Source organism: Triturus cristatus, chromosome 5_2 (genome assembly GCF_964204655.1).
Source record: "Triturus cristatus chromosome 5_2, aTriCri1.1, whole genome shotgun sequence".
NCBI lineage: Eukaryota > Metazoa > Chordata > Amphibia > Caudata > Salamandridae > Triturus > Triturus cristatus.
In genome coordinates, this window is record NC_140588.1 from 965,588,188 (window position 1) to 965,601,209 (window position 13,022).

Consider the following 13,022-nt stretch of genomic DNA (forward strand, 5'->3'; position numbering starts at 1 on the left):
TATGCAAAAGGCACTTCCCTGACCTGAGGACTACCCCTTTGCCAAATTTCAAGTAATTCTGTTCAGCCGTTCGGGCTGTACCTTCGACTAAAGGTCCTATGGGAAAATGCATGGGGAAAACGCGTTTTGGGAACCCCCCTTTTTTCTCGGCCCCCGCTTGACGAATCACCCCGAGACTTTTAGGGTAGGAGCTGAGCGGAGCGCCCCATTAGTTTTGAAAATTTCGCGAGGATTCGTCAACCGGCGCCAAAGTTATTCAAAATAGAATTTTCAGATTTCCTATGGAAACACGATCCTAACTATAACTATCTACTGGCGACCGCCAGTAGATGATATTATATATATATATATATATATATATATATATATATATATATATATATATATATATATATATATATATATATATATATATATATATATATTGTATTAAATATAGGATTGTTATCCTACCTTCACTTCTATTGTGATTTCTTTAATTATTTAAATTCAAAAAGTTTATATTTATTTGATACCACCTGGCATTAACCCAAAGGCGAGCTCTATCCATCATTAACACTAATCATTGTTTAATATATGATTGTTTCATTACATGAAAGTAAATGTAAGTATATTAAATTGTATCACTTTAATATTTTCATTTAAAAGCTCTATTGCTTGCATCACATCTCTAACCATAACCTCACTAATGGTAAATGTTCCACTTATAATGTCATTATTTCTAATTAACTTAATGTACGCTAGATTTGTTTTCCAAAAGGTGATCCCTTTACGCTAGCCATAATACAATTTGCTGTACATAACTTCACCTCTGGTAAGTGTTTTATTGTATGTGCTCAATTGGGTTTTAGTATCTTTAAAAAAATATGTTAATAGGGTAACTTACACACCATTCAAATACATTATCCATGGTTATTTAATTACTTTTACACTTTCACTGGATAATGGCACTAATGGCAGTGGCGGTAATAGTGTTGTAGAATGAATGTGTCTAGGCAGTGATCAGAGGAAGAGAGGTAATGGTCTGTTTTCTGGAAGGCATACAGTGCACATTGTATTGGTGCAACATTGCAGTACAGTGCACACCTTTATAGGCACTGCATTGCTTTTACAACGCACATTTTTATCAACCATGGTTTATTGTCTAGTGCACATTTTTATTGACAATGCTTATTTGTCTGCACTAGACACTACTTTAAGTACAAACATTAAACACATTTATATAGATACATAGCCACATGGGATGAGTCCATTCATACAAAACAAACAGTTCCCACTTGTTTGTTAGGATGAATAGTGCACACTTGTCTCTACAATAACCCTCATAGGACATATACAAGTTAGGCATACAGTTGGGCTAAGGTAAATCCACAAAAGCCTGGTCACGTGTAAAATATGTTGTACAAATACTTGAAAACAGACATTTGTCATGAAATGATATGTCACATAAAAGTCATTAGAATAAAGGTCTTATGGTTACAGAACATATGTTGCCCCATATTGCATAAGAATTAATAAACTGCACCTATTTCAGCAGTATCCTGCTGCAAAAAAACAGGCATATTTCAAGGATACGTTACAACCCAATGGGTTTCTTGGTGCTAATGGCAGATAATATATATAGAGTAGTAGCTGTAACAGGTTGTGTTTAATACTATAAACACAGTATATTATATTGCAAGTGTTGGGAGATCACAAACACAGGGGTCCCTATATTCATTGTCATTGTATTTTGCAAAAAGCTAAATACTGCTATATTATTTCATTGAGTCCTATTAAATATTAAATACAAACATAAACTTTCAAATTTGATGGTGCATATCCCGAGAACTATTCTAGTTCAGGATGTTGGCTAATCAATAACAATGTACACAACATGTCTTTCTAAACTGTTGGTTACAACAGGTCGGAAGTATCATGTGCTATCTCCATCAGCGAACAGCTTTCACAGATCTCTTAAAAGTGAGCTTAGGAAAGCTGGCGTGCCACCGCATTCAATATGGTGAAGAGCAGGCCACACTGCATCTTCCTCAAACCTCAGGGCAGATCATCTTAAAGGCACATAAATGGTTGAGACATCCGTTCTCTTCAAGGAGTGTCTGTGGTCCATTGTGGCCCTATGTATAATGACTGTGACCTATTGGCAATAGAATGGTTTCTGAAACACCAGAATGGACCATTACTCAGAAGAGAAGAGTAGCCTAGTTATACAAGCCATTTTGTCTGTGTAAGCACACATAAAGTGTGTTCAATACTTTTGAAAGAGCAGTCTAATATCCTTGTTCCGTGACTGAGATGTACACGAACACAGGGCAAAGCTATAAGGCTGTCTGACATATCAACGATATCTGTACCAAATAACACTTTGCCTCTGATTCAAACCTTTCAGAAACAAACAAAATCTGCAGGAAGGACAATAAAACAAGCCTGTAAAAGGAATAGGAATGTGAAGGTCCTCAGCTTAAAGCAGCAGTAGCAACCAGAAAGGAAGACATGCAAAATAGCCAATTTCCAGGCTCTTTCTTTTCTTTCTTGTGATTGTCCACAGGAGACCACATCATTTGTTCCCAAATTGACTTAACCTTCTAAATTTATAAAGCATATACCTTTTCTCTTTAAATTGCTCCAAAGTCAGTTTCCTCTTCTAGTCTTCATTTAGACCTTTATGATACATTCTTAGTTTAAAGGTACAGAAACAAAGTTCTGTCATTAAAGGTTCAAGCCGAGTGACAGTGTTTGAAGGGGCATAGCTAATGGAATATAAAATGCATATGTCTGCCAGAGATGATCATGTGGAATAGAAATATTGATATATTCAAGTGTTTTTCTTAGATCATTCTCTTGATTACATTGTATTGAAAATTGATCCTACTGCTGCTTCAACTGGCTGGGAGGTATTTTGTAAAATAGAGGCAAATGAGGAAACAGCTTGACATAGCAGATGACAGGCAAACTAGCAGGTGTATGGAGCCCAAGGACAGTTAAATATTAGCATAAAAATGAAAAATATTTTTTTTTACAAATAAGGGTTAAGACTAGAAGCATCAAGGGAGAAGAATGAATAACATGGCTACGATGATGTTAGTCTGCTGCCACTCATATCTACAGAAGCCAATTATAGCAAGCACTTCTGTCGCAAAACCTCAGACCGTGTGTATGAAGATCAGCCTTAGAGAGTAAGTGCACTGCATTTTCATAAAATGCCCAATGGCAAAAACATTTTTATTTCTAAGTACTATTGTGGTGGCCAAAGAGCCGAGAGCAGAACCATGAGCATTGTAACACATCAAGCACGTAATGTTATACATTTTCATGCATAACATTACCTCAGTTATTCGTCCTTGCAAGTTGTTTTTCAGCTTTTCTTCTTTTGAAAGTGGTTATGTCATCCTGCAGAATACCATGACCCTGTTGCCTGTGAAAGATATCAAAATAGTGAAGTAAAAAAAACAACAGCTTGAGAGCAAGAGAGGGCACGGCCCAAAGACGACAACGCCACTCTGCTTACCCTGACTTCATCACTGGCGGGACAGGTAGTGGTTTTGTAAAACCTTCTTTTCCAACCAGCCAGAAGGTCTCTTCAACACCTTTACCCTTATTTAGAAGAGAAAAACCAAAGGCAGTTGTTAAATCAAGTTTAAAAAAAATCAAGGCAAGTTCACAGAAGAACACGAGTGCAGGAAGCAGGTTTTTGTATAAAGTGAGTCCTCATCCTTGGGCGTTTGATGGCACCAGTTATTGACTGTTTTAAATATATCATACTTAAAATAAAACACACAAAGACCTATGTTGCCAAACAAAGCATAAGCAGTAGAAGCTTTTGCAGTCATATTACAAAGAGAGACACATTTTACCACCACCAGCAGGCAGATGCAATAACAAGAACTGATCATCTGCTGTGAGAGTAGCAATTTTGCCCCCCCAACTGTAAAGGTCCTTTCAGATCCACTTAACTTTGCTAGATATCCAACAGCCCAAGGCCTCAGAATGTCACAAGTCTCCCTCCACCTGGACTCAACAGCATCTTCATTTGGTATGTACAAGGTCATCCAAGATGGAACCCCCACAAAGGCTCAGTATGAACACTCTAGAACCAATGCAACTTTTGGAGTGGTGTTACACCAGCCGCTAACGTCAGTCCTGGTGAGCTGTCAGTGTACATCTGGTGTGGGCGAGGGCAAGGAGCATCTGCAAATGGCTGCAGACAATGTTGGACAAGAGAGAATTAACACTTTCTGTGATTTCCTGCTCATCTCTTAGAGAATGGGCAGCAGATTAGTCTCTAGTGGTTACTTCATACTGCTTGTGGTGAGGTGAATAACACACCTTACTCATTGAAAGCCCGTGGTTGGCTATATCATCCCATAACATTGCGGCACTTTGTCATAGATGATTGTGGTATGTCACTGTTCAATTTCTTAAGTTACTTGATGCTCCCTTGAGAACAAAGTTGCTTTGGCAGCCATGATACCAAGCTGAGAACAGATAATAAGAGTCTTTGAGTCAGTCAATTATTGTAACTGAGTGAGCGAGTAACACATTTTAGAATGGCTTGTAAATGTTCTTATCATCAGGAACAGAAAGAGCATGGGGGAAGAGAGGCTAGAAAGCTTGCATATTCTCCTATAAACTTTTTGAGAGTTTTTGTACTGAAGCACAGACAAAACACGTTCTACGAAAAAGTATCTCTAATGGTGAATCAACTCCAATCCTGGCCTGTTGGATACAACATTAAACAATTTAAGTCAAAAGACCAATGACTGAGGGAGGAACAACATGAGAGCACATTCTTAACTAAGTCAAGGGTGGCTAGCAGGACTTGACGTGATTGTTGTGTTCTTTGTCCAGGAATGTAGTCTACCAAAGATGACAGAGGTTTTAGAAACTTGGGCTAACTCACAATCACCTCTCTGCACATTTTACAACTTAGATGGGCAAAAACTCCATTGGCAATTGTAAATTTGAAGACCCTGTTCACAGAACCAGACTTTCCAGATATTTACCTGTGCAGATGAAACTTTGCACAGTGGAAAGCATACTGGCACACAAGATTTTCTAAAGTACTAAATTTGGGGTAAGGGGCCAATGGTGGGAAAACCGCGGATTATGGAGAGGTAGCAATACAACATGTATGGAACACTCCAGGTGTCACTGATTGGCATGGTGATCCTCATATCAAAACAGACAAAAATGTAGAAACAAAATGTTGGAATAAGGATGTTTTTAGGGTCTATAATAAAAGAGATCATCCCCATATTCAATGGGTTGCTGGTGAAGAGGTTTCTTCTCAGGAAAGAAATACTTGTTGAGAAAAAAATATAAACAAAGGTTTTATGTTATGTTATGTTAACAATTTCTAGAGCGCACAAATACCCGTGGGTGTCTCGGCGCTATGGACTGAAATGGAAAGCGGAGGGGCCCCTAATTGCTCGAATAGCCAGGTTTTTACTTGTTTTCTGAAGGATAGCAGCGTGGGGCTGGTCTTAATTTGTAGGGGGAGCAGATTCCATTGTTTAGCCGTGGCCACTACAAATCTTCTGTCACCCCAGTTGACTTTGTTTGTTCTGGGAATGATCAGAAGGTTGGCATCTGCCGAGCGCAGGGCTATGCCGGGTACGTATGCCTGAAAAGCTTTTTTCAGGTATCCAGGTCCTGTACCGTGAACTGCTTTGTAAGTAATGCATAGCACTTTAAATTTGGTTCTGCTTTTTATGGGCAGCCAGTGTAGCCAGCGCATCACATTAGAAATCGACTTGAACGTTGGAGTACCTGACAGTATCCTGGCGGCTGCATTTTTTATCAGTTGCAGCGTGTTCAGAACATTTTCTTGAGCATTGATTAAAAGGCCATTGCAGTAATCGACTTTTGACATAACTAGGGCACGGATGAGTGTTTTTCCAGTGCTAGTCGGGAGGAAAGGTAGCAATTTCTTTATCATCCTTAAGGCATAAAAGGACGAGGAGGCCACTGCATTGACATGCTGTTTGAAGGAAAGGCTCTCATCAAATATAATACCTATGTTTCTGGCCTTCTTCACAGGGGTGGTGAGGGGTCCCAGTTCAGCTGGCCACCAGGTCGGAGACCATCCAGCGGCAAGGTTACCGAAGACCAGTACCTCGGTCTTGTATGAATTTAATTTGAGGCAGTTGTTTGCCATCCATGAGGTAATGACCAACATGCTATCATGAAAGCTAGCCGCCACTGCCTCCCCGTCTTTATGCACCGCTAGCACCAGTTGCGTGTCGTCGGCATAAGACGTGAGGCCCATTCCAAAGGTTTTAATTACTCGTGCTAGGTCCGTCACATATATGTTGAACAAGGTTGGACTTAGCGACGATCCCACGAAACTCCACAGGGGAGAGAGAAGACTGATGAGACATAATCTCCCATACTGACTAACTGGGTCCGACTGAAGAGAAAGGAGGACAGGCCTTTCGTCCGACGCCTATGGCTGAGACACGGTTGATCAGGTTGGCATGATCAACCGTGTCAAAAGCTGCTGATAGATCTAGAAGCACCAGGACTGCGGCAACTCGTCTATCCAGCAGCATTCGGATTTCATCTGATGCTTTGATGAGTGCAGTCTCTGTGTCATTTCTTTTCCTAAAGCCAAATTGGGTGTCATCTAACAGCTTATTCTCTTCTATAAACTGCGCTAGCTGGATGTTCATGATTTTTTTAAAGGTTTTCGCTAGAAAAAGTAAACGTGCGATTGGCTTATAATTTTTGGTTTCTCCTGGGTCGAGATTGTTTTTCTTTAACAGAGGCTGCATGATGGCCTTTTTCCATATGGAAGGGTAGGTGCCCGAGCAAAACATAGCATTACAAATGCTCATAAGATTAGTACCTATCAGGTCCGGGATAATTTTTGGAACTGATGGGGGGTATGGGTCAGACGGGGATCCTGATTTGACTGTCTTGACCAGATCAATGACTTGTTTCAACAGCACTGGCCTGAATTCCATGAAGTTAGGGGAATCTCTACTCCTATTGTTGTTAGCTAGTTGGTTCAAGTCCCCCGTAAGCGTTTTAAAGTTTTAATAGCTTTGGCCCACCTTGTCTTGAAAAAAGCTAGCTAAGGAGTCACAAAGTGATTGAGACGCCTCTTTAGTGGTATTCTTCACTGGCCCTGCCAGGTTGGAAACTACCTGAAACAGTTGCTTAGTGGAATTTTGTGCTGCTTCTATTTTTCTGGTGCAGTAGTTACTTTTTTCTATGATTATAAGATGTTTATACTTTGTCAGCACCGCTTTATAGCGTGTTTTTTCCAAGTTGTCATATTCTTGGCTACTGCAGTGTTGTTTCTCCAGTCTGAGCGCCTCGGTAAACCATGGCGCTGAAGGAGTCTTCCTGTTTTTGGAGACTGTCTTGTAGGGTACTTATTTGCTAAATGCATTTTGGAGCCGTTCTGTGTAATTAGTGGAGGCTAGTTCAGGATCTGACACAGCCTCTGGTTGGGAGTCTATTAGATGTTGCCTAAGATGGGCTTGATTAATGCTACTCCAGGCCCTGAATTGTTTAGAGGAGGTAACGCTGGTGTGCATAGAGATGGGCTGCAGTATCCTGATGTCAAATAGTACAGCGCAATGATCAGACCATGTCAAGGGAAGAACCGTCCTTATTGAGATGTGATCACTGTTTGATAACGGACCATCTACTGTATGCCCAGCTGAGTGAGTGGGCATCCTTACTTTCTGGGAGAATCCTAAAGCCTCTAATTCTGAGATGAACTTTATCTATGAGGGCCTCCAGATGAAAGTTGAAATCCCCCAAAATTGTGAAATTGGATTCATCTGCCACAGATTCCAATAGGTTACCTATTACTGATAGAAAATCTCCCCTGAGGCCTGGTGGGCGATATAATAGGGTCCCCTTGAAAGACTGGTGTTTAGTGAGCAATATATTAAAATTAAATGCCTCACAGACTGCAGTGGTAATCACCTCTGTCCTGCTGAGAACTCGTCTCGATAGATGAGTGCCAATCCTCCTCCTTTCTTCAGGGTGTAAGAAAGTGGCTCTGTATACACTGCACCAAAGTAAGGTTCAGTGTGCACAGAGTCCACAGTCCCCAGAGCTTTGGCAGAGGCTAAAGTTAGATATAACCTTACTCTCTAAAGTGGTAGCTTGGTCGAGCAGTAAGGCAGTATCAGAGGACAGTGTAAAGCATTTGTTGTACACACTCAGTCAGCAAATAGTCTCTCACACTCAAGAACTGAACTCTAGGCCAATTGTTTTGAATATAAAAATATATAGTTGTTTTATTTTAGAACCACAAGTAAGTATCAAAATACTTTCTCAGAATGGAATGCTGTACTTGTATACTTTCAATAAGCAATATTCTTTTAAATGCAATAGTTACAGTTGTTCTAATAGGCAACACAATTCAAATACAATTATAACATTGAGCTCAATGGGAATTTTTTAGTAAATGCAATTAATTACTTTGCATATGATTTTCTTACTGAGGGTTGGATCCTAGATTCAGCCCTGGTGCATTTCCTGTAAACAGTTGAAAGAAATCATTTTTGTTACACAGGTGATTTTTAAGGAATATTTGTATGTTTCAAAAATCGACACAGAAGAATTTCTGGCAAAAACCAGGCAATGTTATCCTATGGAGGAAAATCAAGTTATCGGTAAGTACAGTTGTAATTACTTTTCAGGGTCAGTGCTGGGCACCAAGATCCAGCACTGGGATCTCTCCTGATAACAAGTGAGTAATTTTGTTTTCGTTGAGCGGGCGATTTTTAGTTAATTATTTTAAAGTTTAAAAACACGACACTTAGAAGAATTTCCAAGTGAAACCAGTCAATGTTACCCTATGGAGAAAATGTAGGTTATCGGCTTTCAGGTAAGTACTTGACTGGCAGAGTTAAGGTTCTGGGCATAGACCATGGGGTCAGGTAGGTACAGTTGTTACACCCTCAGCGGCACAGGGGCAGCCGGGTGCAGAGAGAGTTAGGCCCAATGTTAGCCTATGGCGGGCAGGGGGCCTTTTGTTGTTGGCTGTTAGTAGGCAGGCCAAGTGGCTGTGGGAGCTGGGCTCCTGGTCACTCACACAGGGCAAGTGGGGAAGTAAGATAGGATAGATGTTGCACTTACAGGGTCACTCGGTCGGCTGGGTGCAGGGTGCTTTTGAGCCGTCGGGTGCTCAATGTATTTCAATGGAGAAGCTGCAAGATGAACAAAGGCTGCAAGCTCGAGGGCGGAGATTCTTCAGGTGCGACCACCACTTCGAGAGGTAAGTTGGGAAGCTGTAGGTTAGGTAGGCACCCAGGAGCTGGGCACAAGGGGGCCGCAGGGCGCCGGGTGCAGGGGTGTCTTTTCGCGTCGGGAAATCTTACCCTCTGCTGGTCGCGGTTGGAGGGGTCCCTGGTTGTGAGGCTGCAGGCGTCGTCAGGAGCGTTGAGGAGGGTCCTTGGGTGCTGGATTCTTGGTCACAGTCGCCGGGGGGATGTCCTCGTGGTCTTTGTCACTCAGGCACAGGCGGGCTCGGCGGGTGCAGAGTGTGCTGGATTCGCGGTTCCTGGCTGGCACCAGGGGTTGTTGCTTGTTGTTGAGCATGACCACTGCTCGTGGGAGTCCCAGTCTTGATAGATGAGCAAGGCAGTCAGGTCCTCCATTGTTTCCGAGGTTGCTGACCACTGGAGACGCCGGGATTTAGCAGGAGCAGGTTCGAGGGTCGACAGGCCTATAGGGCTGGGGCCAAGTCAGTTGGTGTCGTCCTCTTGTTAGCAGCTGCACGGCAGGTCATCTTTCTTCTTGTTCTTCTTTCTTGTTTTGAATTTTGGATCTGAGGAAGGAAGGTTCAGGGTGCCCCTAAATGCTAAATTTAGGGGCGTTACAGGTAGGTAGAGGTCAGGGACCAATGGGTCCCTTTCCTGGGGTGGGTACACCCCCTAGCCTGCCACTCTCCAGTGGGAGGGGGGTAGGAGCCTAGTCCTGATTGGGTAGGGCTCCCCATCCTCAAGATGACGAGAGCCCAGAGTTTTGTTTCACCTCGCCTCCCCCACCTGATGGGTGGGGTTGGCAGAGGCTGGCACACTCCCTTTCCTCACTTTGGTTTTCCCGCCGATCTTCCCTCCAGAGTAGGGGTCAGAACCGGTGGGGGCCAGTTGCTGAGTACAAAGGCGGCATGCCTTTGAAGCTTCCCCTGTCCATCCTGGGGGAGGAGACCTCGCACCTCGCCCAGGATGTGCATTGTTGCATACCCACGAGAGCGGATGGCTCTCTACCCAGGGGTCCAGCAACATGTCTGCTGGGTGGCAGCCTAGGCAGCCTCTCAGTCAGGACGCTGGTTGTTGGTTAGGTTCAGGGGGCATCTCTAAGATGCCCTCTGTCGTGCATCTTACATTAAATCCCACACTGGCATCAGTGTGGGTTTAATGTGCTGAGAAGTTTGATACCAAACTTCTCAGTCTTCAGTGTAGCCATCATGGTGCTGTGGAGTTCGTGATGACGACCTCCCAGCAACATATACTCTTAATGGCAGCACTGAACGTACAGTGCCCAGGAATGGACCTGGGTACTGTAGGGGTACAGGGCTCATGCACCTGTACCCTCACCACTGGCATAGTGCAGCCAGCTAGAGGGGTGACTGAGGTATGCCAGGGCAGTGTGTTTGTGGGCATGGCACACAGGATTTGTGCCATGTCGACTCTCTGTTTTGTTCTGCACCAAGACACTCAGTCTGCAAAGGCAGTGTGTGTGTGTCAGGGTACAGGGCCTCTAAGGGTGGCGAAATAAGTGCTGTAGCCCTTAGGGGCCTTCTATGGTCACAGTGCCCTGGGTACCTATGGTACCATTTACCAGGGGCTGACATGTGGCCAGAGATGCCAATTGGGTTTAGGCTTCAATGCAGTTTTAGGGAAGGAACACAGGCCCTGGGCACCTGATTGGCAGGACCCCAGGGCACACTCAGTCAAAGTACATCAGCAATTCATCAAAAAGTGGTGGCATACCATGCAAGAAAGATGGCACTTTCTCACACAGGGTTCTATCACATCTGTATACTGAGAAGCCATCAGGAGTAGCAATACAGAAATCTGGGCCAGCTAAGGGGTCAGCCCATGTTTCCGTAATAAATAGACGATCCAAGTCATATTTATCCAATAAATCTGCTATCTCATATTTATGTTTAGAGAGAGAGCGTGCGTTGATCAGGGCAGAGTGAATCTTGTCCTTCTTGGGGATTTTTGGAATTATCATATTGTTTCTCCGATCAATGTGGTTTGTTGGTGTCCTGTCATAGGCCTCTAACCTGAGCCCACAAGTCGGATATGAACCTGTGTCTTTACTGAGAGAGATCTCCAGATTGAAATGAGGACAGATCAGCTTACCGTAATTGCCATTGCTGTAAATGGTCATTAATTGTTTGCTGGAGTATGATCTTACCCACCTCTGTTCCTCTGATTGACCTGGACCAGGGGCCCTGGCCCTTGGCCCGGTCCAGGCGCGGACGGGCACAGACGGGCTTGCATTTGGCGCACCTTCACACGCCGGCGGCGCGCCTACTCCGCACTTCCGCTGCGCGATGGCGCCATAGTGCTTATATGTGGTGTGAGAGGCGGGAAAGCCCGGCCGATCAAGAGGGCCTGACCACTAGAGCACCCACCTCTCTAGACTACCGGAAGTGAGGATGTAGAGAAGTTGTCTCCGCTCCTCTCCTTCCACTCAATCAACCACTAAAAGCTGTGGTGGCCACGGGAGAGAGCGAGAGTGAAAGTGCAGGTGCGTGGCAGTGACCAAATATTTTTAAAAAATGCAAGATAAAAAGTTAAAAATAAAATCAATTAAAAAGATACAATTCCGGAGGAGCCTAGCGCTTGACCAAGATGGCCGCGTGAGCTTAGAGCTCCCGAGACCCTCGCGCCCTCCGTCGACTATCCTGTCTCTAATCCTGCTGGTATGCATGGCACCGTGTTGCTGAGTTGTCAGGGAGGCGATTGATGCTACCCGCGGTCGGATCGCCCATCGGGAACCGGACTTATGACTGGAGAAAGATTGCGGCCTAACTCCCGGAGATGCCAGGGGCTAGAGCTGGCAGGATGCCCGACTCCTAGTTGATCAACAACGGCCTGGTGAGGTGTGAACTGTCGGACGGAGGCCCTCGCTCTTTCACTTTCGATTTCGTTCCCTTTGTCTGCCCGGACACTGTAGAGCTCTGGGTGGCTTTATAACCCCAAGGACGCTCGGCGGGCTACTCTGGCAGCACAAGGCGGACCTGCTCACTCCTTATTCCTCTCTCTGAGAGGGAAGGGTCTTCACTGCATTGGACTGCCTGGAGTCCATTATGTCGGGCAAAGCAGAAGGGGATCGGCTGAAGACTAAGTCCACCAGGCGGGGAACGTATTCCCAAGTCAACAGTATGGACCGCTACGCCCTCCTCAAGACATCGCCGAGTGGATCGAGCCAGGCGCCGGATGCCCAGAAGGAGGACTCGCCTGGGACACCGGAGCTCTCCCTGCAGGATGTCATGGGCGCGCTTGATGGGATGCAGACCTCGATGGGGAGGCAATTCGAGGCCCTGGCGCATAAGGTGGATGCCATCCTGGTGGATGTCAACTTGATCCGCTCGGACCTGGGCAAGACAAACGAACGCGTTAAGGACCTGGACCACAAGACCACGGGCCTCACTGATGATGTTGCGGATTTGCAGAACGAGGTCCGGAAGCTGAGGGCCGAGAGTGACCTCGCCGCCCGCCGGCTGGAGGACTTCGAGAGCCGGTCCAGGCGCAACAACGTGCGCGTCATCGGGGTCCCGGAGTCCTCGGATGAGGCTTCGACGGACCTGCTTGTGGAAGATTTGGTCCTCAATCATCTGAAGCCTAAGGGCCTTGGAAAGTTTTTTGCGGTGGAAAGGGCCCATAGGGTGCCGGGCGGATGGCCCAAGGCGGGTGCCCCGCCGCGGCCGATTGTCGCCCGGCTCTTTCATTTTCGAGATCGGGACGCTATCCTGCAAGCTTCGAGGGTGACGGGCCCAGTCCCCTTCCAGAATGCGTCGGTGAATTTTTATCCGGACT

The 13,022-nt window shown here is 44.9% G+C and overlaps 1 protein-coding gene across 4 annotated transcripts in view; it reads right to left on the minus strand.

Moving 5' to 3' along the window:
* GUCY2F (guanylate cyclase 2F, retinal) overlaps positions 1–13,022 on the minus strand; it is a 347,423-nt gene that overhangs the window by 41,403 nt on the left and 292,998 nt on the right. For 3 of the 4 annotated variants that reach the window (XM_085608170.1, XM_085608167.1, XM_085608168.1), the window contains one exon: positions 3,509–3,594. In XM_085608170.1, the coding sequence (XP_085464296.1) occupies positions 3,509–3,594 (86 nt within the window). Of the gene's footprint in view, positions 1–3,326; positions 3,416–3,508; positions 3,595–13,022 lie in introns of all 4 variants that reach the window. The other variant, XM_085608169.1, reaches the window with a different exon arrangement.